The 24,816-nt window shown below is 32.6% G+C and overlaps 3 protein-coding genes across 3 annotated transcripts; 2 read left to right on the top strand and 1 right to left on the bottom strand.

The window, feature by feature from the left end:
• Positions 1 to 45: 45 nt before the first annotated feature.
• Positions 46 to 2,785, top strand: LOC123697042 (trypsin-2-like; the record flags this gene model as incomplete). The annotated part of the gene is made up of 8 exons (XM_045643460.1): positions 46 to 180; positions 423 to 494; positions 779 to 900; positions 1,095 to 1,251; positions 1,703 to 1,813; positions 2,022 to 2,153; positions 2,502 to 2,731; positions 2,773 to 2,785. Coding segments are annotated over 8 exons (972 nt in total), but the record flags the coding sequence as incomplete, so codon positions are not given.
• A 24-nt stretch (positions 2,786 to 2,809) lies between these two features.
• LOC123697041 (venom peptide isomerase heavy chain-like) lies at positions 2,810 to 6,002 on the bottom strand. The gene is made up of 6 exons (XM_045643459.1): positions 5,850 to 6,002; positions 4,612 to 4,757; positions 4,214 to 4,373; positions 3,848 to 3,964; positions 3,493 to 3,618; positions 2,810 to 3,040 (listed from the first exon to the last, which is right to left on the bottom strand). The coding sequence occupies exons 1-6, from the start codon at positions 6,000 to 6,002 to the stop codon at positions 2,810 to 2,812; spliced, it is 933 nt and encodes a 310-aa protein (XP_045499415.1).
• A 385-nt stretch (positions 6,003 to 6,387) lies between these two features.
• On the top strand, positions 6,388 to 8,254 carry LOC123697040 (trypsin 3A1-like). The gene is made up of 5 exons (XM_045643458.1): positions 6,388 to 6,535; positions 6,823 to 6,924; positions 7,162 to 7,274; positions 7,678 to 7,846; positions 8,123 to 8,254. The coding sequence occupies exons 1-5, from the start codon at positions 6,413 to 6,415 to the stop codon at positions 8,252 to 8,254; spliced, it is 639 nt and encodes a 212-aa protein (XP_045499414.1). The 5' UTR covers positions 6,388 to 6,412.
• Positions 8,255 to 24,816: the final 16,562 nt, after the last annotated feature.

The following is a 24,816-nucleotide window of genomic DNA, read 5'->3' as shown; positions in this document are numbered from 1 at the left end:
CTGTCATGACAATTTCCTTGACAATTTCAGAAGTGAACACAAAATTATTTAAAAACAATTCATTCAGTTACGAATATTCAATGTTACAATTCTAAAGTGTTGTTACGAGTGATTGTAATTTTCCTAGTGATTGATTTATCACGGCGAGTAGAAAGTGAATTGAATGGATCTTCACGGAAAGTAAGTAAACCATTTACCAATTCATACCTACAAAATAAATAAAACTATAGAAAAACAACTGGTCTTAATAACTTTAGAACACCTGCCAGGGTCTTTAATTATTATAATATAAACATGTTAAGGTTAACGACGAGATTAGTTACATTACTGATTTTCTATAACGGTTTCTTGTTATAAAATCGAAAGAATTATCTTTGGTTGAATAAGGATACCAGTTAACTTCTATTATTAATAATTTCCAGAAACATTTGGCCAATGTAACTTTAACGAGTTTTGACACAAACAGAGCTTCGCTTGGTACTTTGAAACACCATGTAAGTATTCGACCATTTTTTATTTATGTGCATTTAATTTAATAATAATACATATTTTCAGTGGGACTAATTGAGTAAAGCATATGCGTAATATTTAAGCTGATCTAACTTTCATTCCTACTTCATTTTGTATTGTTTAATTGACCAGAAACAATACAATATATAGGTATACAATGCTCATCAGACAATACTTTTCCTGTAGCGAGGTTCCAATACACACCTCTGAAGCATTATTTAGGAGTTAACTTTACGAATTATAATTTATTTAAAAGTCACGTTTGCAGGTATTTATATACCGATTGTATGATAAGTGGAATTTGCTCTACCGATCGTTTTGTACTGGGAGCATCATAACTGAAGAAAGGGTATTGACATCGGCACATTGTTTTCTTACAAATCGGAAAAGGTAACTTTAGCTATCTATAGGACATTTTTCATGTACATGATATTTAATTTTGATTGTTCACAAATTCCATGTACCTAGATTAGATTCTGAAATTTTAATTCGTTAATTAGATTTTATGCCTTTTGTTGCTGTTAAAAGTCTTATTATTGACTTACTTCTACTGCGTCTTTTTTACACTTATTTACAAACCATAGATTAAAACGAGGTCTACATGAAATACGCGTAGTTGGCGGCATCCTGCATACATTGACTCAGCAGCCTCTCTCCCACGATATCCAACAGTGGAGGAACGTGAAGCGAACACATTCGCAGAGGTTTTTCAGATTTCCGGCATATAATCTTGCTATTATTGTGAGTGGTTTAATTTAAACTGTTATGTAATGTTGATATGGAATCTTGACCATATATAGAACTAGCTACGCTTCGCGGTTTCACACGCGTGGCTCCCTGTTGGTCTTAGCGTGATGATATACCCTATAGCCTTCCTCAATGAATGGGCTATCTAACATCGAAAGAATTTTTCAAATCAGACCACTAGTTCCTGAGGCGTTCAAACAAACAAACTCTTCAGCTTTATAATATTAGTATAGGTAGGTAATAGGTATGTAAGCACTATGAATGAAGGAAAGTACATCACACCAGGGTATTGATAAAAACATAGGTTTGAATTTCTGGGGTACCTTGTAGGTCATTAGCAAATTGATTTTCGATTAAGTTTACCTCCTTGGTACCACAGTTATGTTGGTATTTTATGATAAAAATTGTTAAACCTGTATACCTAAAGACCAACTCTATATTTCAGGTCGTTTCAAAAAAATGGGAATTTAATCAGTTTGTGAATAAAATACCTTATGCTTTGAAAAATCAAGACTTCGATGGAATATGTATGGGTGTAGTACTAAAACCTACTAGGGTAAGTATAATATTATATTCTATTGCTATTCCGAGTAGGTACACATTCATGCCAATTTCAAATAAGATTAGTAACTATTTGTTGGCATTGCCTTTTAAGTTTTACTAATGTAGAGAAGAAGAAGATTCACTGATTTTAGTAGGTATAGAAAACAAACATAAGAATATGGTATTGCTTATACAATAAACTAATTTTCTTTTGTTAACAGAGTTGGTCAACGGATAAAAGTCTTTATACAACTGACCTGAAAATACATAAACAGTCGTCGTGTGAGCAAAAATTACTGCGATGTTGTTGGCAGTACTATTGTACTGAATATGACTCCAGACTGTCTTCTACTGTAAGTAACTAAGACAAGCACATTTTTGTAAATAACCTTTAAGAAAAAAATAAACCGAATGAAAAATATAGTAGATCTTGTCCTGTGTTTAAAAAGTAAAATATGCCCCTAAAATGCAACTTTTTTATTTATAATTGTCTGGCAGTTTCCTATTCTTATGAGCCCTCTTCAAAAGTGGGGCCAGTATAGGCAATCACGATTTTAATGATGTTTATTCGTGATCGCCATAACTGTGGCAGACATCGATGATCATTTGTTTGGCCAACGCTCTGGATTGTGAAGAACGCCCATTTATAAAATTGAATCACTGAAGTTACAATATCAATTATTTAATATTTTTTACACAAGGAGGCAGAAGGCGCTGGTCTAATTTGTTTCGGCACCGGCGATCCCGCAGAAGACGAGCAACAGGGACTTTTAGTTGGTGTAACGTCAGTCATGTATCGAGGCTTGCCCAGTTTGCATGTCAAAGTTGGCTTGTTCAACAAATGGGTCACCGATGCAGCTAGCAAATATAGCTTTAATGTGTATTTTTGTATTGTTCTTTTAGTGATGGGAAATAAATTGATTAATTTTTATATGGGTTTTCATTTAATTTAAAACTAAATACCTATATCAGTTTAAAGAACTAAGCTATACACATAAATAAAACAAAGTCAAAATAATAATAAAGTGTATATTAAGATAAGAAAACAAGTCGCTTCTCTAGCAAGACAAATTTGACATGATTTGTTTTTTTCGATATATCTATAGAAGTACGAAACGCGCGTAAAAAAAGACCCAGTGTGGTATCTGTGGCCACTAACTATGCCTACAAGGATCCCTTGACCAGCTTTCTCGTTAGGGTCTCCTGTGTTCATACAAACGAGAGGCCCTCCGGAATCCCCCTGAAATATTCCAAGATTTATTATCATATTCTTATCTTAATTATACTAAAAATATATAATATGTATGTATATACTTAGTAGTAGACAGTAGACAGTATTTCATTATTTATATCATAGAGCAGATCAAATTGGACAAATAATGACCAATATTCATGTTTTTGTATATTAATTAATATAATATTTTTAAAGGAACAACTTTAATTCCACGATGGGTAGCAGTTTTGATCTGGTCGGTTCTTTTATATATTATGATGATTTCCAGTGCAATAGAATGCTCATTCAAGTTTCGATTAATTATTATGTGAATTGATTAATATTTTTACACGGATCTGAACTTCCGCAATTTAAAGTAATTGGGTAATTATAATAATAAAATATTTTTTGTGTTACCTGTATTAAACTATGAATAAAATTATCGTAAAGCATAATAATTGTGTACAAAATTTGCATACCTTGCCAACATCGGTTAGTCTACTTGATGTACAAACGAATTTTCTCATATTTTTTCTAAACATCCTGTTACAGGTTCTTATCGGTATGAGGTCCAGATGAGCTAATAGTAACTTGCTTGAAGTGGACTGGAACATTTTTGGACGTTTATAAATTATTGGTAGCATTAGGAAATTTAAAAATAGGTAGGAGTGCAATGTGAAGTACGTATAAGTAGGTATTTATTTATGTGGATCAATCGATTGGAAACATTTTAGTTCGATTTAATAAGGAACATTGAGAATAAACAAACTTTCAAACAGATTTAATGAAGACCTGTTATTGTAAGGTACATAATAAATATAAAATAAAACTTACTGATTTGGAAATGCGTCCATAACCTGACACCAAGCACTTCCCGTGATAGTCCGCGAATCGTGAAGCAAATGGTATAGCGTTCACATGCGTATTGTAAATAAATGGCATCGTTGTAAACTGAAAATGATAATGTCCCTTTATGTAGTAAATTTGGATAAGGATATTTAAAGTTTAGCACAATTCGGTGCTAGAAATCGCCTTTCTCATTCTCGACTCTCTCTTATGTTTTCCACCAACGAATCAAGGACTTAGATGGTTTTCTAACCCTTCTTCCTAACGATCCCTTTAAACTATGTCGGGAATAAATTATGTACGTATTATGTTATTAAGTGTTAGCTGATAAAAGAAACAGGAACTTTGACTTACTAATACAGCGATATCATCCTTCGGAAACTTGTAAGTTTTAGGATACGTGACAGTTTTGACCATCCTCCATTGTCCAGATTCAGGCGAATCCGCGCCGTAGTAATCACGATTTCTCAGATTACCCGCAACTGCGTATACGTGTGATACTGTCCGTTTAGATCTAGTAAATAAGAATTCCAATCAAGTTAATTAACTTATTTTATACCTAATTGAGCATTGTAAGAAAATGATACCTACACGCTTTGTCGACATACTTTTACAAATACTATAAGAGGAAGTTAAAATTTAAGTAGAGCTGGAGATGTCAAAGAAATTGACCAACTGTATTTCAGACTGAAACTAGGTTTCTAAACTACACATTTCTTGGTAATCGTGATTTTCCCATCATTCATTCTTACCCCTGAGATCCACAAAGTCTTTGGCAGAAATTCGGGTCATTCGCAAAGCAATGCGCTGCGGACAGTAATTTGGTGTGAGCGATGATAACACCACCACAGAAAGTCATGTATATTTTTTGACGCGGTATCTCCTTTTTAAATCCCACCTGAAAAGTGAAATTAAGAACAACTTGGTAATACAACCTAAAGTTTTGTTTCTAACGAGTGATGTAAACATTCTTATGATATGATAGCATTGCCTTATATACATCCTTTAACTTTTGGGTAGGTACAAACTTGATTATTTATTTTTAAACGAGTTTATAATATTATAATAGTAGATTAATTTAGTAAGTAGATTATTAACTAAAAAGACTTTAAATGAGTAATATACCTAGGTTCGTGATCTCGTAGTCGTACCTACATTGTATTTATAATTTGTAAATCGTTACCTACACCAGCTCTAGATTTAAATCGTGTGGGAGTCGATACGTTACGGTATACAGTTTTTTCCGGATAATTTGCAACATTTTTATTGATGTTCCGATCTATTGATCGCTATGTTATGTATCTATCCAACGCAAGCAAATTATTAATTAGAACTTGATAGTTACACGTAGAAGACACGAACGAAAGTGTGAGATGGCTCCAGCGCTGCCTTTATTTTATGTTAAATACCTACATGAAACTGTTATTAATGATCAAGGTATGTCGTTCAACTAAACAGAGATAGAGTAAGAAGCTTTATGATAATGTTATGTAGGTAATAAGTACATAGTATACAGAGATTAACGAAGTCGCCTTGTGCTTGCAGTCCCTGTGCATACGCTAGTGGCTAGTCATTCAATAAAATGGCAAATTCAACCAGAGTGCGACATAAACACGTCATTACACAGCTTAGCTCTTTAAAATTACGCAACGGATTTTCATGCGGTTTTGAAGTGAAACTTCTTTATCGGGGTTGGTAAAAAATTTAGTGTAACATTTTTTCGTTACCCGTGACATTTTTCCGTTACGCGCCCTCTTTTTCTTATCCCTACCACGCGTGATTCGACGTATTTCTGTAAAGTTGCTTAAAGTAAATTATTTTTTGAAAAATAAGGTCATAAAGAAGTTTCACTTCTTACGTGTGTACACGCACACATTTTTTTAGTAGTGGGTTTGGGTAGTGTTCTCTAGGAGGGTTTAAGTAGGTACCTATATAATTTGTTAAGTTTTCTACAAAACAAGCGAAGCCACTGAGTTAGTAGTCAACATACCTGATAAGGAACATCACCAAGTTTAGCCGGCCACCCGTTGACCACTCGTGGTACAAATTCGTTGTCATCGAAATAAGGGGCTCCCGTTGTAATCTTACTCTCTTCAAAGTTACATAAAAAACTCAAAATTAAAATAATAACTCTTAAAAACATTGAGATGGATGGAGATCAAATAAAATCAATGACAGAAGATTTTTGATTGATTGTTGCCTCATGAAATTTTTACAAATGAGAGAAAAATATCGTTGATCTTTGTAGTGTCTATTTAGAGCTGATAATATCTGGATTAAGTATTATTGTCGTAAATCTCTACTAATAATATAGGATATTTAAAATTAAACATGCTTTTTCTTATCCTAGATCTAGTAGAAAAACCACAGAACAGAGAAAAACGCACAATATCGATTCAATATATGCGGTGAATTTTTATTTTCTGTGTAAATTCCATCAAAAATCCGATGTCAAAATTGTTATTGCAAGGTTGTTTTAAATAACTATAATGATTATGTATAAAAGCAAGAAAATATATAAATATTAATGAAATCTTATCCACATGTAATTCCATGCAATCAAATTTTATAATTTTATTAAATCTATGGATTTTTAACTGTAGCTTTGGTGGATTGCCGAAGTTCAGGGATTCTGCGGGAGGCAATGAACAAAATGAAAAGGAATTGAATTTCAAAGTAAGATTTCTAGACCATCACAGGCTGTTAGCTGAACTGCATCGTTTAGTAAATAGGCTATTAGATAGATTGATTGAGTTGAGACATGGATAATGTAACAATTAAAAATATTTGCAACCCTTCGAACCCCAGACTATTCATTTAACTGTTCTTTCCACTGAACCATCACTGCTCTGCATTCAGTGCTCTACATTAGACAAAACAGTCGTATGAAAAGAGGAAAGATTTTATTTGTTTCAGAATACCTAAGCCATATTTATTTTTCATTTTTATTTATACTTTTACAGGCAGTATTAAAAGAAAACGAAGAATACAGTCCATATGTTGATCAGTGTCCGTTAAAAATACTCGGAGGGCAAGAAGCAGCGATTACCCAAGTTCCTTACCAAGTAATTCGTAATTGTTTTTCATTTCCACATTTGCATTGTTATTATTGGAATTTTATGAATATGTATTGTGCGTACACGTAATTAATATTACTGCATGTTACGTAGCTTATTTTTTAATGTAAGAAATGTTTTATTTCAGCGCTAATTAGAATTCTATAGAGAAGAAAAATTATTGCATAATATTTAAAGTTCCAAATTAATATTATAAATAGTTAGTAATTATTAATCTTTTTGTAGGTGTCAATCCGGAAAAATAATTGGTTTGGAATTTATTGGTCATCGTTTTGTGGTGGGTCTTTAATAACACTGAAATATGTCTTGACTGCAGCGCATTGTTTTATTAATGAAGAGTAACGTATATTAATCATTTATTTACCACTTTTTTTTAATATAGGAAAAATCACTTAAAAATAAGAGCCATATACCTACTGTATACAGTAATGTTCTTAAACCGCCCGATATTTGCAACATTTTGCAGTTAGTGACTGTTTTTGAAAAAGTAAAGAAAAAGTAGAGAAGTAGAGTTATATCGATAAGGTGTTAAGAGATTTGAAGAGAAGGAAACAGAGCACGTCTGGATTGTTTTACTCATAGTTAATATGCGCCTACTACGTCTATAAGGCTGATTTCACATGAAGCTGTGTTAATAATATCTCCAATACGAGTTTGTTCCTCTTGGTGCTATAATGTGAACTCTCATTTTACATAATAAATCTTATATATCGTTAATCTTATTTATCTTCGTATTTTCAGTACATATTCCATAAGGAATTTAAAAAACGTTCGTGTGGTAGGAGGCACGACTGTAACGGCAGTGACTATATTCGATGCAGTGCCGGAACAGTGGAGGAAAATTAAACACTTTTATAAACACTTGAATTATAATTTCACTATATTGAAACATGATCTTGCGATAGTTGAGGTAAAGTCAATTTTTTTTTTATTGAAGTTGTAAAATATCAGTAGATTTTGTATTAATTTATACTGGTATTTATCCGACTAGAATTAAATGTAAAACTAAGGTACTCTACCTATGGTAGGGCTGATGAATTAACTATATATGGAGCTCTTTAATTTCATATAATGTAAATGATTTTAGGAATATAAAATAAATAAAAATACAAGTAACTAGATACGATGCTTTAGGTAGATATTATTTTTTTCTTTTTCAAAAAAAATTCTCAGAATAATATTACAGGTCACCAAGAAATTCGTCGAATGTGATTCTGTGAAACCCATTCGTCTTTTGTCACTGAAATCTCATGAAAATGTAAAAGTGAGGCAGCAATGTTTAGTATCGGGATTCGGGTTAAAAGAAAAGGTGAGATAGTAGCTTTAGAAATAATGTGATAATCATAGTGGCCTATGGCTGATATGTTGCCGACTACATATTGAAAAATAGGATACTTATATTCTAAGCCAAGAAATATAATATAACAATTATATAATTAAATATTTCTGTATTTACTTAGAATATGTATAGATTGAAATAATGAATTGAAATTATTGCTTAATTATAGCGTATAGTGTAGGTGGTATTATAATATCAAGACAGGTTGTCATTACTTTATTATGTGTCTCTTTAGTCATATTATATTATTAATTATTATGCATGTTACTAGCAACTATGCGACTTTTAAAGAAAATAAGTGAAATTTAAATAAGAAATGAAAATTTATAGTAGTTTTTACCAGCAATATCTTTGTAGAATAAATAGGTATGCTCACAAGTTGGCTATGGTCTGCGTGCCCATAATTTCGGAGACAGTTTGTGAATATTACTACAGCTCATATTATTTACATTCCTCTGTTTTATGTGCAGGGGATAATGGAAGAGATTCTTGCCAAGTTAGTATGAGTTTCCATACTAGAGACTTTGTATTTATATGCCCTCCACGTATCGCGATGAAACATAATGTGTAGGTACCTATACATAATATAACATAGTATTTACTATACAGATACCTACATAATACTTTATCATGGACAGTTGTATGTATTTGTTACATATTTTTCTTATGTATATTTCATCCCGATACATGCAATGAAACAGAATCTGTAGAATGAGGTTGCATTCTGACCACCGGATGATCTTGGTGAAATAGTCACATTGAGCTATTTCATTGGTCAAGAATGCTATGATTTATGAAGCTTGTAAAAAGATGGAAGCAATATTATTGCAATATTGCTGAATTAATGTTTAAGATCAGACTCGTGTTACGGTACGAGGTCTCTAAAATTGTCCTAATTCTTATCGAACATACAGGAATATGCCGAATATGCCGTTTGGTTCTAATTTCTATAAGCAAATTATCATTTTCAAAATCAGTAGAATCAATCGTTTTCATTAAAAATTTTTACACATAGATATTTTTTGATAACCACAGACTATGCTGTCCAGCCATAGAGGATGAAGAAATCGGCAAATATATAAATAAAATACTTTCTATGTTTTAGGGTGATTCAGGAGGACCCTTGGTATGCCACGGTGTTTTAGCTGGCATCGTGGCGTGGGGAGGGGTTTGTGGAGTACATCCAGGTGTTTACACTAAAATATCATATTATACTTCACAAAACAATGTGCCTTTTATGAAGAAAGCCTTCAATGTTCGACCCAGTTTATTATTGGTGATATTGACAACAGTATGTGCGCTGCTTTTGTGTAACTTTTATAATAAGGTTGTATAAAATAAAGATTGTTTAAATAATAACTGTGTGTTTATTTTTCATCTCATTTTAAATTAAAAAGGATACATTTTTAGGAGCAAGGAGAGTCGCTCTTTAAGTAAATATGAATTGCGCCATCTCTGGAATATTCTATGAAACTGATTAATGTTACAAGATTTGTATTAAGTACCTAAAGCATTCGATAGATGACGCTATTATATAAAATGTAATAATTTCTCTACATTTTCAATTTTTATTACGAAGTGTAGTTATTATGAATATGTCGTGGTCATATCGTAGATTTGATCATTTCATGATATGAGTGGCCATTTCACGAAATGGTCGCATATCGTGAAATGGCCAACATAGTTTGATCAGATCGTTAAATCGTCAACGTTTCACGATTTGGTCATCCACATTTGGCCAGATCGTATAAAATATAAAGAGTCCATAAAATATTAAAAAATTTCAGAATAACTATATTCTAAAAACTTGTTTAATGTCATTTAAGTTAGTGCCGCGGCAGCGGCCGGCGAATGCCAGAATCGAATCGTTTTTGCAATAGAAAACAATTAGGTTAGGTTAGGTTATACTTTGATAAACAACGCACGAGCCGAGCGAGCAAAGCGAGCGTGCCGCGGCAGCGGCCGGCGAGAGCCAGAAGCGGATCGCTTTTTAAAAAACAAACAATTATAATAATATAGTAGTAGTTTCTTAAATTATTTTATTTAAGTCGCATTTTTTCTTAAATACATATAAGATATCCACATTTTCCATAGTACTCGTACCTCTTCGTCGTAAATTCTTTGCTATGACTTTCTTCATAATATTGTTATTAAACGAATTATGAAGATTTTAACTGCGAATAATTTAATTTTCGCCAGCGGCCGCCATCTTATCACATAAACACAGAGCTTGCAGCGCCTCTACCAACGATTAATGTAACTATTTTACGATATGATCAAATAATTTTGGTCATTTCATGAAAAAACCGTGCGTTAATTGGCCATATCGTGAAACGATTTCTTATCATTGATCTGCCCAAACCACATCATGATGTGGCCAAACTAAATTGGCCATTTCACGATATGCGACCATTTCGTGAAATGGCCACTCATATCATGAAATGATCAAATCTACGATATGACCACGACAAATACATACTGTAATATTTAGGTAGGTAGGTACCTCATATTAAAGAAAAATTTATTCTTATCAGCGATGACAGAGTGATGATAATATTCTATTCCTATTTCCTATATTACCTCCATATAGAGCGAAGAATACCTAATATTGATAATTATTATTGTAATACTTATCATGGGCGTAGCTAGCCATGGGCTCAAGGTGGGGCAACAATAAAAAATAATATGTAACTAGCAACTGTATGTACCAAGTATGTACCCAAAGTTATATCCAGGTCTTCAAATGCCGGTGGCCGTACCGCCGGCATTTGCGAAGGCATTCACGAAGGCATTCGCGAAGGCACTCGCGAAGGCATTTGCGAAGGCATTTGTGAAGGCATTCGCGAAGGCATTTGCGAAGGCATTCGCGAAGGCATTTGCGAAGGCATTCGCAAAGGCATTTGCGAAGGCATTTGCGATGGCATTCGCGAAGGCATTTGCGAACGCATTCGCGAAGGCATTGGCGAAGGCATTCGCGAAGGCATTTGCGAAGGCATTTGCGAAGGCATTTGCGAAGGCATTCGCGATGGCATTCGCGAAGGCATTTGCGAACGCATTCGCGAAGGCATTGGCGAAGGCATTCGCGAAGGCATTTGCGAAGGCATTCGCGAAGGCATTTGCGAAGGCATTCGCGATGGCATTCGCGAAGGCATTCGCGAAGGCATTTGCGAAGGCATTTGCGATGGCATTCGCGAAGGCATTCGCGAAGGCATTTGCGAAGGCATTTGCGATGGCATTCGCGAAGGCATTCGCGAATGCATTTTTTCTAGTGTAGGCACTAGAAAAAAAAAGTGTAAAGTAAAAAGTATCAGTTAGTTGTAGAACGTGTAACACAATAAAAGTGAAATTGGATAAGTTAGTGGGGCAACTAATTGGGGTACTATATTCATTTTTCTTACAGTTCATGTAACATAGAAGCCTCAGCTATTTTCTTTTTGTAGAGTGAGGTCAAAAAGAAATAGCTCGAGCAGGGAGGTACTGCTGCTGTGTTTCTGTTTTGTGGTAGGTCTCATACAATTTATAATGTAATTAATAGGTAACTTAAAACCCTTTTTATTTATACAATTTAACAAAAGCATTTAAATTATTAATTAGTTTTTTCCTTAAAGGTCATTTAAAACTCTACTATATGTATAATAACTGTATATCAGATAATAAATGTATCTTAAATACTATCGTAGAAACTAGGAAGTTCGAGATTAATTAAAATTTACAAAAAAAGTTCACACATCACATACATTGAAAGCTGGTCGAGGAGAAGCTCATCGCTGCCGTGGTTGATAAACAAAATATGGCTGTTGGTATGTTCATGAAATTAATTCAAGATTTTCTTGCCTTACTTGTTCTCTCCAAATCAGTTTAGATTTCAATAAAAAAAATACCTATATATCTTATGTTGAGGATGGTTTATTATAGGTAATACAATACCTACACCTATTACACACAAAAAAACTCTACTTTTTACCTAATTTTACGGTATATTAATTTTTCTTCGCCTTTTTACTTTTTATACTTACTTAGGTACTTTTTTACATGCTTGTAACTTGAGTGGAATAGTACCTACTATAAAAGATTAAGATTAATACACGATTAATACATTTAACTTCACTTGCATCTACATGGGCAGACCAATTCGGGCATATGCCCAAAGGATATAAAACCTTTGACTTAAGTTATACTTTATAAGCCCCTGTTCGTTCTCGAAAATTCTTAATCTTAAATTGAATCGTAACTAGTTAACTAGTTACTTATTAAGGCGATCGTAGTGTACCTTATAGTGTACATTAAACATCATGTGCCTCGCTGCCGTCTCACGGGCGCCCTCTCGAGGCGGCCTCCGGAACTTCGTACATAAATTATAACTTCCGCTAGTTTACACTAAGATGGATGGAGCGGGCCACACTGGGTGGTTTAAGGCAAGTATATTTTAATTTTGGGTAGATACGAATTTTGTCATATAGAAGCTGTTTGTAAAAGGAGTACCTACCTAATTTTAGATAGACCGTACAAAATTTCTTAATTATACTTTCTGTCTTATATTTTATTTTGTTGTTTGTTCGTGTTCGTCAGTTTCGGTTTAGGTATTTCCTATTTAATTATATCATGTTTCATCCATTAATAGTCGTCTATGAATCAATTCATTTTCATGAAATTCTGAATGTTTCCTGTTATCAGTAGTAACTAGTAACTGATAAGTTAGTAGTTATTAATATCCATGTGAAATCATGACTCGGATTTATTTTTGCGTTTTATCCTAATTTAATGGAACTTTGAAGTAACAGTAAAAAAGTCTAACATCTTATAGGTTATCTTACTTATGTGCAAATTTACGAAAAGAAAACGCCCCGTGTGCGCGTGCTCTACCGAAATCTCGGCAGGTATTGTCTTGAGATTCGTATTTAATTAGCACAACCTCAGGCTGATGCACTGCCCGGATATTAAGACACGCATTGCTAATTACTTCGTTAACTGACGTATTACTTAGATTGTTATTTATTCAATGAATATTATTAATAGGGATTAAATTGATGAGATAGCCTAGATGTTTTTTAGAACTATAAGGAGTACCTTCGTTGATATGATTAGTATTAAGAAACTTAACTGCTTTCTGGAATATTTAAGAACAGAAAGGACGAAGGCTCTACAGACTACACAGGAAAGAACAAGACTACAGCAGTTTGTATATTTGCGACATTTTCATTTATTCTTTAGCTGGATATTCATGATTTCATTCCAATAACTATTATATTTAATTACGAAGTAGGTACTTACCTATCAAAAAAAAGATATACCTTGCTTTACCTATATTGCCAACACCTTATAACATGTGTCACAATTACAAGACTCAAGACAGTTAATTAGTCCTGTCAAGTTAACAAGCAAGTACGAACTACTGATTAAACGATGCAATTGCACTTAGCGCTTGTACATGCAACTTAAACAAGTTGTGTTTAAGTTAATTTGTTAAGTTAGATTGATTTTGTTTGCTAATGCAATTACTTAAGTGGGGTTCACCTAAGATCCCAGACATAGTTAGTTTATTTACTTTTTATATACGAGTTTATATTTTATTGTGTTAATCCTTTCCATTTTATAAATAAATAAATGACATATTTTACGTGTATTTTTAATACCGATTGTCAGAATAGACTAACACCGAAAAAGGATAAACAAAATATATTCATTTTTTCATAAACAAAATACCATCATTCAAGAAGGCAAGGAATTTTAAAATGATTTGAAACAACTACCTACTTTCTTTCTATAATTTAGCTGATAAATACTTAGAATGGAAGAAAATCCAAACTTCAATACCTAAAGAAATTGTATTTATTTTAAACTGTTTTATTTATTCAGTAACAATATTATCTGCTTATAAATTTAGAACAGATACATACATAAACAAAACATCAACGTCAAAGAACACAAAAAGCCACTACAGACTGGTGAGACGAACAGATGTGTTACAATACTTCGTTATAGCTATAATGGATCCCGCTTCATAAAATATGCACCTAAATATTAGATGCACTGTATGAAATGTCAAATAAGTACATTATATTGGTATAATCTTTACTAAGAGAGTGCTGTTTTAAAATTGGTTTAATCGATGTTCACTTTTAAACGTGTAGAGAAGGGAGTTTTTCTGATAAAGTTGGAAGATATTATGATTGTTAAGTATATTGTAAAATCGATAATTGCAAAAAAAGTAATAATGAAACGGTGCAGATTTACCTAGATACTAAATTATTAATAGATAAAGTCATAAGAAATTAATTAAAAGCAATGCTTTTAAAATACTCTACTTACCAATTAAGTATTTTGAAGTTTGCTCAATAAAAGTTGGATTTTCTCAATAAAAGTTGTTGCTGAATACCTACTATATGAACTAGGTATGATAATAATATTTAATCCGAAAGTTTGAAGGATGTTTTCTTAATGTCTTGAAACTTATTTATTACGCTTAAATATACAACGATGATTAAAAAACGTTATTGGCTTATCTAATAAACTTGTTGTTACGTATAAACAATTTTTGTTCAGCAATAAATCTCATTTCGCCCTAAATAAAAGTGACCATCTGAATCGTCTAAAAGCTATAAAGAGTGGGCCACTGCAGCCATTACCAGCGCTTATTAAAAATGTGGCTGGAATATCAAATTGCCATCTTCCTATTGTCCTGCACCCCTGGTACGGAGATAGCTCCCCTCGTATGCTAGAGTACTAGGTTTTACTGTACAGAGTAATGCTGTACAGAGTGTTAAAATAATGTTGAGTGATCAAATTATTGTATGTAAATAATCATTTGAATAAATAGTCATCAAGCGAAATATGATAAAGAATTAATATTTTATTGTTTGAACATATAAATAAACTGGTATTAAAAGAGGCGAGGATAAAAGATCTTTCAAATTATTTATTAAGGCAAATATTATTAATTTAAAACATAAAGAAAATTAACCTGAATACTGAATAGTTCTTTTTTGCCGCAGCGTTGTTGCTAATAACTAGACACATGCAAATTATGTGCACCGTTAAATAAATATTAAATAAATAAATTTATAGATATATTTTACTCAACTCTATCTTTTTATATAAAAGTAAATACCTAAAGCATACAAAAGAATACAAAAGCATTTTCACAGTTCACTCTACCAATATCTACTCTACATTTAAAACGTTAAACGAAGAGCTAAATTGTTATCCTGCACTAGCATTGGCCCTGCCTTTGTTTGTTTTTTATATATAAATTCAGTTGTCACATCTCCCATGATAAATGGCAACACTGACATGCTAGTCATATGGCGAATTGGGCCCACTTGTCGAAGGAGGGTTTTGAAATATGGCAACGATTTTTATACGACAGTGTAAATTATTTCTATTGTGATAAACAAGTGGATGCGTAATGCACTTGTTGGTTTGATTTTTGTTTTTTTTAGGAAGTGTGGTTTAGATTTGTCATATGTTCGATATTTTTAGGTTGAAAATAAATGGAAACAGTAATAAATTAATGAAATAAAGAACTTTTGTGTTAAGGAGAGATTTTTTTCTTTGTAATTATATGTACCTACCTAATCCATGTACTCTACCCTAATTTGATAATAATATAGAAATTGGTATGTAAAGTAAAATTCATACAGTAAATACAAAATTTTTATAAATAACTCATCAGTTAATTTACTGAACAAAAAAACGAATATTTTACACCAAGTTTACAGTCTAATATTTCGCTGCCATAACCCATTATCTTTATTTTTAAGTCTCTCAGACTTAGGAAGTAGACAGAGGATATTAAATAAATAATAAGCAAATCCATTCGCTTCGAGTTTGCGTTTTTTTCGGCTCCATTACAGCGTTGCGCGCCCAATTTGGAAATATTGAATAAGTAAAACCTTCCCGAAATATGAATACAGATAACGTAGAAAACAGAACTGGCACAGTAGGTTTTGTTCATGAATCTTTATTCAATTGATATTTTTTAACGAAAAAGAGAATATTATTTTTGAGTTTTTAGGACACATGCGTTATTGTAAAAACTGATGGTATGGGAATAGTTCTAACCTAAAATTTGATTTGATTTGACCTACAGTCAAACATAAAACAGCCTCTAAATTACTATCAAATTATTCGTAAATAAATTCACTTATCTGTTGCACTTTCAGGTATGGTAGTTGGTTTTCTGTTATGGTACCAGATGTTATGCTATTCGAGGCGGATTCAAATAAAATAAAAAAAACTGACTATCCCCGTAACGTACTTTTTCCCATGAATCTGTCTGGTTTTGATATGAGTTATTAAATTTAGATAACTGAAACTAACTCTACTTTTAGACATCTACTGATGTGTCTACAAAAGTACTCTTTGATGAGCAACAAAAAACAAGCCGGTAAACGCATTATGACGAGTTACCTCACATTACATACCTCAAAATATGACCCGAAAATGTGGGAAAATGCATCATGAAAATATAAAATTCTTACGCTTGTATTACTGATGAAAATTGCTCTTTCCACGTTTCGTTTTTAACCGACTTCAAAAAAAAGGAGGAGGTTATCAATTCGGCCGGTATATTTTTTTTTTTTTTTTTTTATGTATGTACACCGATTACTCCGAGGTTTCTGAACCGATTTACGTGATTCTTTTTTTGTTCGATGCGGAATGGTGTCGAATTGGTCCCATAAAAATTTTATTCGGCTAGGCCTAGTAGTTTTTATTTTATGAGCATTTTTGTCTGTACTCGATGACTTAATTTCAATGTAGCAAGTAACTTTGATTCACTTCCCGGTAACCGATTGAGCTGAAATTTTGTATACGAATGTAAATTGGATAGCGATGAAACATTATCATGACATGGAGCTGATCTGATGATGGAATCGGAAGGTGGCCATAGGAACTCAGTAATATATTGACTCAACTTTATCGAGTTTGGGCTCGTTTGATTCGTGTTGAAAAATACACTAAAAAGTATTAAATAAAAATAACTGCGTTAAAAACAACCGACTTCAAAAACGGAAAAGTAAGAAATAAAAAAGATTTGATATTATTAATTACTACATATTATTTTTATGTGCTATTTATTAAATAGGTTTGAAGTCGGTGCCAAACACTAAGCACTTAGTATTAAGCCCGTGCACCGACATCAAACCTTTTTAGTAAATAGCACATAAAAATAATATGTAGTAATTAATAATATCAAATCTTTTTTATTTCTTACTTTTCCGTTTTTGAAGTCGGTTGTTTTTAACGCAGTTATTTTTTTGTTACTCAAATTGGAGAACTCTCGTACGTTTTGCCGTCATAAAGCGTTTTGAAGCTTTGAAATAACTTCTTGTTTTATTGCAAGCTAAAGCAATGTACTGGAGTACACAACAATGCAATACACTGATTACTGAATTATGATTATTCCTTTAAATGAAAAATATATCCCAACCAAATTGTTATTAAATCACACATTGTTAGATATTAAATCGAATAAACTGCAGTTTCTATTTACTTACCTACATGTTTCAAGTTTCAAATTACATATTAGGTATATACAATTTTAGGTTCATTCTGAACACCACATTGAAATAATCAGTATTGCAAGTCATCAACTCTTTAAGCATTACAATTGACAATCTTTACCGTTACAAGTCGATTCCTCGAACGTCGGCATTACAGTAGTATTTGAGTGACATGCTAAATCGGTGATTATAATGCCATTGTTGATTCTAGCGGTTTATTTGTTTTCTCAAACGACACTACTGAAGGCGTTTAGAATAATCCATTTGGGTATTGTGTCAAAATGTTTGTCAAATTTGTCCTCACAGCGGGCGATTGTTTTTTGTCAACGATTTTAGGAACGCATCATTTGCTTTGCGGGATTGTGGTGTGCTGCTGAAATTTTAACCAAGTTAACCGGTTGTATTTTCCCAATTATTATGGGAATAATGTGTCGTTATTATTTTAGTGTAGCTTTGATATCATCGAGTTTTTGTTTTGTTTAAGATTTAAAAATGTGGTTAGTTATTTAAATAGGATACCTACAGTACGTAGGTAGTGGATACAGCCTACAGTGTATAATATGAATGGAAAAGCTAATGCAGTTTGAAATGTTATTGTATTACCTTTACGATTAATTAATATTTATTCGGTAGTCGGTACGGATCTACAAATAAATAAGAAACCATCATGCTTAAAATTATATTCATGTCTCCCTTCAATCGTAGTTTTTAAATGAAATAATAACATGAGAAGTTATATCTCAGAGTTTATATATTTTGACAACAAATTAATTATATTCACACAGCCACTTGAATCTCACATAAATTACTGCCATTTCGAAATTCGCTAACAAGGCGCTTCGCACCATATCAGGAAGCACTTACGCGTTGACAAGCAAATTTGACCACTTAAGCTGAACATGAAATCAGCGGGCACTTCCTCGGCTCACATCTGTCTGTTTTTGTCAGGACCGTTTCCAGTCCCTTCATAGAAAAGCAATCGGGTAGTCGTAAACGTTAAGGGTCTGGAAGCACCCCCCGGGGGCTCTCGAAAGGTACTACGTTTCTTGACACTGGAAAAAGAACGTCGGTAGCCCTTACAGCTACGGTCACCGAGGGTGTTATAAGGCAAAAAGTGTAATTTAAAGCAGACTTAAGGTTTCGAATTAAAATGAAGTAGGAAGGGTGTCGTTTGGATGGCGTATCGAAGCGTGATATTACTTGTTAATATTAAACTGGATACTTATCTTGGCTTGTTATTTTTTTGGCACGACTTTTGGATTTGGAGATAACAGAATTTCCACCGATTTCACGAAGGATTATGAAATAGTGTAGGATTTATGTACCTATGTAAAACTTTATTAACAACATTCTTAAAATATAATTAATCATCAGATATTCATAGGTATGTAAATGAAATATTTTTATTATAATTATATCATTCCGTAGCGTCCAGTCCAAATGAACATTTGGATATTTTTATGGAATATTGAAGACATTCTCTTTATTTTAAGGCATTGAAGCAGGTGATGATTATATATAAATTCTGCGATGATTGTTAATTTAGTTATCTCCCTACCTACCACAGTACTTTATGCTATAAAATACTACTACACGAAATAAGTAGATAATACTAATTACTTACCTACTTAATGCATGTGAGAGTGGCTTTCCTCAATGGTTGGTTAGTTGTATGAATTTCCTTTGTGGATTCATTAATGCAGGCTTACTAGGTTACAACCAATCAGGTACATGCAATAAGTAGGTAGTACCTTATACTATACTAATTAGTAATTACCTACTTAATGCATGTGAGAGTGGCTTTCCTCAATGGTTGGTCGGTTGATGGTCGGTTGTATGAATATCCTTTGTGGATTCATGAATGCAGGCTTAGGTACTAGGTTACAACCAAATCAAGCCATCAAAGCATTGAAAGGTAAAAGTTGGTCGATTCATGAATGGCCAGGGAGTAATTTTCACATTTTGTGATCTAGTTATCATTCATAGTTGCCGTTCATTCATTTATAATTCCCCATAGATTGATCTAGTTAGGCATTGGCACAATAGTAACCTAATTGTAATGCCTGCATCTCAATCTATTGTTCTCTTTAAGGCTTCAGGAAACGAAGTTGAATGAAGCTTGTATGCAAATCGGTAAACGTGGTGTGAAAATATTGTAATTATATGGTGGAATATAAATTAATGAAGGTTTATTTTAATGACATTGATATTTTTAGGTATAATGTTTCTGTTAGCTTGTAGGCACTAAGATAATTATCTGGGTATAGATATTTTTATTTAAGATATAGGAAGGTACCTATTCATGAGCATGCTTCATTGTCCATAAATTACAGTTTAATCAATAGGTATGTTGAGTGTTGACGTTTTTACCTACCTATATGAAATGTAATTCACAAAAATGCCAATATGCAATAAGTTTTCATGTATCCTCCATACCAGTACATGTACAGCTGTACATATTATAGCTGATAGCTGATAGCTATCAGTTTTAAAGATTTGGAGATTCAATGGAAAACAAATATGATTTTATTTGTATTTTTTATTTTAATACTATTTCATGAATTGTATAGTTATGTTGTAGAGTTGCTAAGAAAGCCTTTAAATTTTAATTCCGTGCTATCGTTGACATTGACAGGATGCAAGTTATTTTTTTGCTGTTTTATTGCTTTACCAAAATAAAACATAAACTTAAAATCATCGTTATCTTATCACTATTTAACTATTTCTTCCCAATTTTAAGTTACGTACCTATTGTCGTATAAAATTAATGTTATCTAGGTATTCATAGTATTTAATACACAGTTTTCCGAAAACAATCATATTAATTTCTTAGTACATAAGTGCCAACTAATAAATATTCAATGATAATAATCTAAGAAGAGAGGAGTTGATTTCGGTTTTTAAATGGAAAGAAGTGCTCTATTTAAATAATTATTAAAAAACTATGCATATATACCTACCTATTAGTTAATTAGCTGCAGGTTAATTATTTTTTTGTTTGTCATTCCTTTGCAATGCAACATTGATGTGATATTATATCTACTCAAGTCGCAAAGACAATACCTAGACACAAGATATGTGGGAATATAGGGTAAAAGCCGGATAGTTGCGCCACTTTTCAAAAAAGCTATATTATGAATAATTATGTACTTAACAAGAATAATGCAACATGTATATCAAAACATAGGTCTTTGAACCATCATATTAGCCTATTTTATTAAACATAATTATTAAAGGTTTTGAGTAAATCCTGTTTTATTTGACCTCTCAAATGAAGGATAGTTGCCTAACCTAGCGGATAGTTGCCTATCGTAAATAATACTTCAGAGGATACTTGCCTCGTGAGGGGATAGACGCCTCACAATATTTTTTTAAATAAAAACAAATTTATATCAATTCACTTAATTAGTCTTTATTATTTCATATTTGTTTTGCTTTTTAATTAAGAACTAATCAACATTGTACATTTTTTTGCTATAAAACTTATAACAATTTAACAAAAATAGCATCAAAATTAGTTATAATCACATATTAGTAAAATTTTTGATATTTATCTTAAAGATAGAAGAAGAATAATCAAATCTGGCAATCAACTTTGGCGTTAATCATCAGAAGCGAAGGATTTCATCTTTCCACATCGCATGCAATAATTTGCAAATTTTGTACCAGTTTCATGTAACCACATTTGACACATTTCACATTGAATCCAATCTGATTTCGATTTAGTTAAATTATAATTCTCAAAACATTCTACGCAATAATCATTAAAACAGAAACATTTTTATTTTTAATTTTTGAATTAGCATTTTTAACTTCTAATATCTTTTCAGTATATTTTGTCGATTTTATTGGTAGTCCATCAGTGGCTTTTCCTTTGAATGCTTTCGGACTTACATATATATTTTCTTCATTTTCACTGTCAGAACTGTAATATTGTATTCTTCTCTTTCTTAAAGGGAATTGACCAAAGGAAGAGCCTTTGGTCAATTTAATATAATCTGTGTCGGGTTTTTGATTAACGGCTCTTGCACCTTTCTTGGCTAATACTTTACCAGGTTTATTATTGAGTTGGATCCCAGTTTCATCCATATTAAATATTCTTCCTAAGCTTTCTTCTGTCCAGCTTATGTGGCGTGGTACCACGCCTGTTTTACCAACGTAAATATCAACATATTTTCGAGGCATTTTGCTCACCTAAAACTGTTAACAATTTATTTGATTTTACATGGATGAGCCTTGGACCTATAATCAGAATACTTATTTTATGCAAGCTAAGTTATAGCCACAATGAGTAAAAACAACACAAACAGAAAATATCTGCCTTTGCTAGTGAAAGAATTTATAGTTGCGGATAGTTGCCCCGAGAGCAACTATCCGCACAAGTTTCAAAGGCGACTATCCTTTTTGATACGGATACTTGCCCTTTTTATTTGCGAAATAAATCAACAATATTTTGCAATAAAATGTAATTAATAGTATAATTTAAGGTCTAATGCACGCAAAGAAACATAAACTATATTGAAATCACAATTAGTAACAAAAATATTCAATACAAATGACTTACCAATATAGTTTCAACGCCTATCGAAGTGTCACCGCGGAACAATTTCGCTTGCACGGATGAAACGCTTGCGTCTACACTAATGATTGACGTGGCACTGAGGTCTGTGGGAGGGGTACTTACAATTATAGTAAGGCGTTATTGCCACTAATGTCCGTAACATAGTGTATTCGACACTGCGGCAAGTATCCCACTGGCGCAACTATCCGGCTTTTACCCTAAGATAAATGCAACTAAGAAAACAGTTATGCACAGTCTATTTTGAAAGGGAAATGCATGAAAAATGAATGCGTGCTAGATTCTTAAATTTAGGTAGGTAGGTACATAATTTATTTAAATTTAATGCCAACTGCACAGGAGATATTTGTAGAGCACTATATCTACGTACATTTTACTAATGGACTGATAGATACAAATCTACATTATCTTATTTTATTTTATTAGTTAACTAATTTACAACTAACAAATGACTGGAGTTTACGTAGATTACCTACTTACCTACCTTTACCTAAGACGAAGAGAGACATTTAAAACTGGATTCTTAAATAAATATTTTTGTAGACCTTGTAAGCGTTAAAACGTAGCTTCAGAAAATATTTTTATTTTAAAGATTCTATCGGTAATTTCGAATAATTTATAGGCTTTATCGGTCAAATTGTTATTTTTCTAAACGAGTTTAGATCTACCTACTCTACCTTATTGATATCTATAAATAAAACTGAGTTTTGTTGAACTTATTCGGTGGCGTAAATCAACTATCAAATCACATCTAAACTTAGACACAGTATTCTCGATCATTGATTAGCTTCTAAAGTTTGATACTTACCTACCATTCTTATCCATCCGATTTTAATGCAACAAAGAAATAGTTGACCACTACTTAGAGACGAGGCATTATTTTACTAAAGAATATATCCAACATCCCATGTACACTTCGAAATTCGCATTTATCGATCATACATCTTGAGTCAAAAAACAATATTTCACAAGTCTCTCGACGGTAGGCGTGGCGGAGAGGCGTGGCGGAGGCGGCCCTCAGAGACCTCCCAAAGCACTGGACTCATAGCTTGTTGACGGTTCGTTGTTTTTCTTTTTTCTTGTGTGATGATTTTTGTGTTATTAAACTTTGAATGTTTAATGGCTTGCTAATAATTAATGAAACAGGCAAATTTTATGGATAATTTTTGTTTTTTATTATTAGTAAGGCAATCGCAAATGTAACAACAGATATTCAATAAATAAATGAATCGTTATTAATTTTGTTTTAAGTATTTTATCTACCTAGTAGGTAGATTAGGTAGGTACCTATAGATACTTACTTAACTAAAAAATCTGCTAACTATTTAATTATAAAGTCATAATTGATAGTGTTAAGATTTAGAAAGTAGGTAATAAAGTGAGGTAGGTAAGAAGTAGTACCTAGTAAGGTACATTAAATAGAAGACTCGTAAAAAAATCGTCATCCTACTCCGTGACGTGACGGTATTGCCATGACGCGACCTTGAAATTTTACTCTCAACGTACTTACTCAAAGTTTCACTTCAAAAAAAAAAACGTGTGCGTGTACTAGTGTACACACGTAAGAAGTGAAACTTCTTTATGACCTTATTTAAAAAAAAAAATATTTGACTATATGCAACTTTACAGAAATATATAAGTCGAATTACGCGTGGTAGGGATAAGAAAAAGATGGCGCGTAACGGAAAAATGTCACGCGTAACAAAAAACTGAATTTATTTAGTTACACTAAATTGTTTCAACCCCGATAAAGAAGTTTCACTTCAAAAATATTTTTAGTCCTTTTTAATTTTCGAATAATTCGACCAACTTACTGAGAATTAAAAGGTTTTTTTGTTAATAATATGTACCACAATTAAAGTGACAGAAAAGAAGTAGGTAAATAATAGTTAGAAAAACACAACACGCTCTCGAATATAAGTACCTGCCCAGTAGGTAGAGTTAGGTACAGGAGTAGTTAGGTTCATGTTGAATCCTTATTTAAAAATTCACATAGGTACCTACATTTCCTATGTATACTGCACAAAAAATATCAATCAACAAAATATCAATATATGAAAAATTGGTTAACAAAATATGTTTTTAATACTACAAGAGCGTCGGCGGTACCAATTTGATTAAGCGCTAAATCAAACAAAGGGAGCAATTTAAACACGTAACTAACCAAATCTTCGGGAAACTTACGCGTTCAATAATTAATGTAGCGACAAAACCTCATCTCACAAGTAGTTAAAGTCAATTCCCACTGAAATTTCATCATCGTCATTGTAACTCGGTTTAATAAGTAATACTTATGCTATGGGCCGTCCCCGAGCTGGCTCCAGCGAGACTCTGTTCGTCTCATCTCCCGCCATCCCTTACCCTCCCGTTCCAACTGCGGTCTCAACGGGAAACCTCCGCACCGACCCGCCATTACTTCACAATTCGATACTACAAGCGCACGTGTGCCGGTCAAAACA

This window comes from Colias croceus, chromosome 13 (assembly GCF_905220415.1).
Source record: "Colias croceus chromosome 13, ilColCroc2.1".
Taxonomy (NCBI): domain Eukaryota; kingdom Metazoa; phylum Arthropoda; class Insecta; order Lepidoptera; family Pieridae; genus Colias; species Colias croceus.
This window is presented reverse-complemented; position numbering and strand designations above follow the sequence as displayed.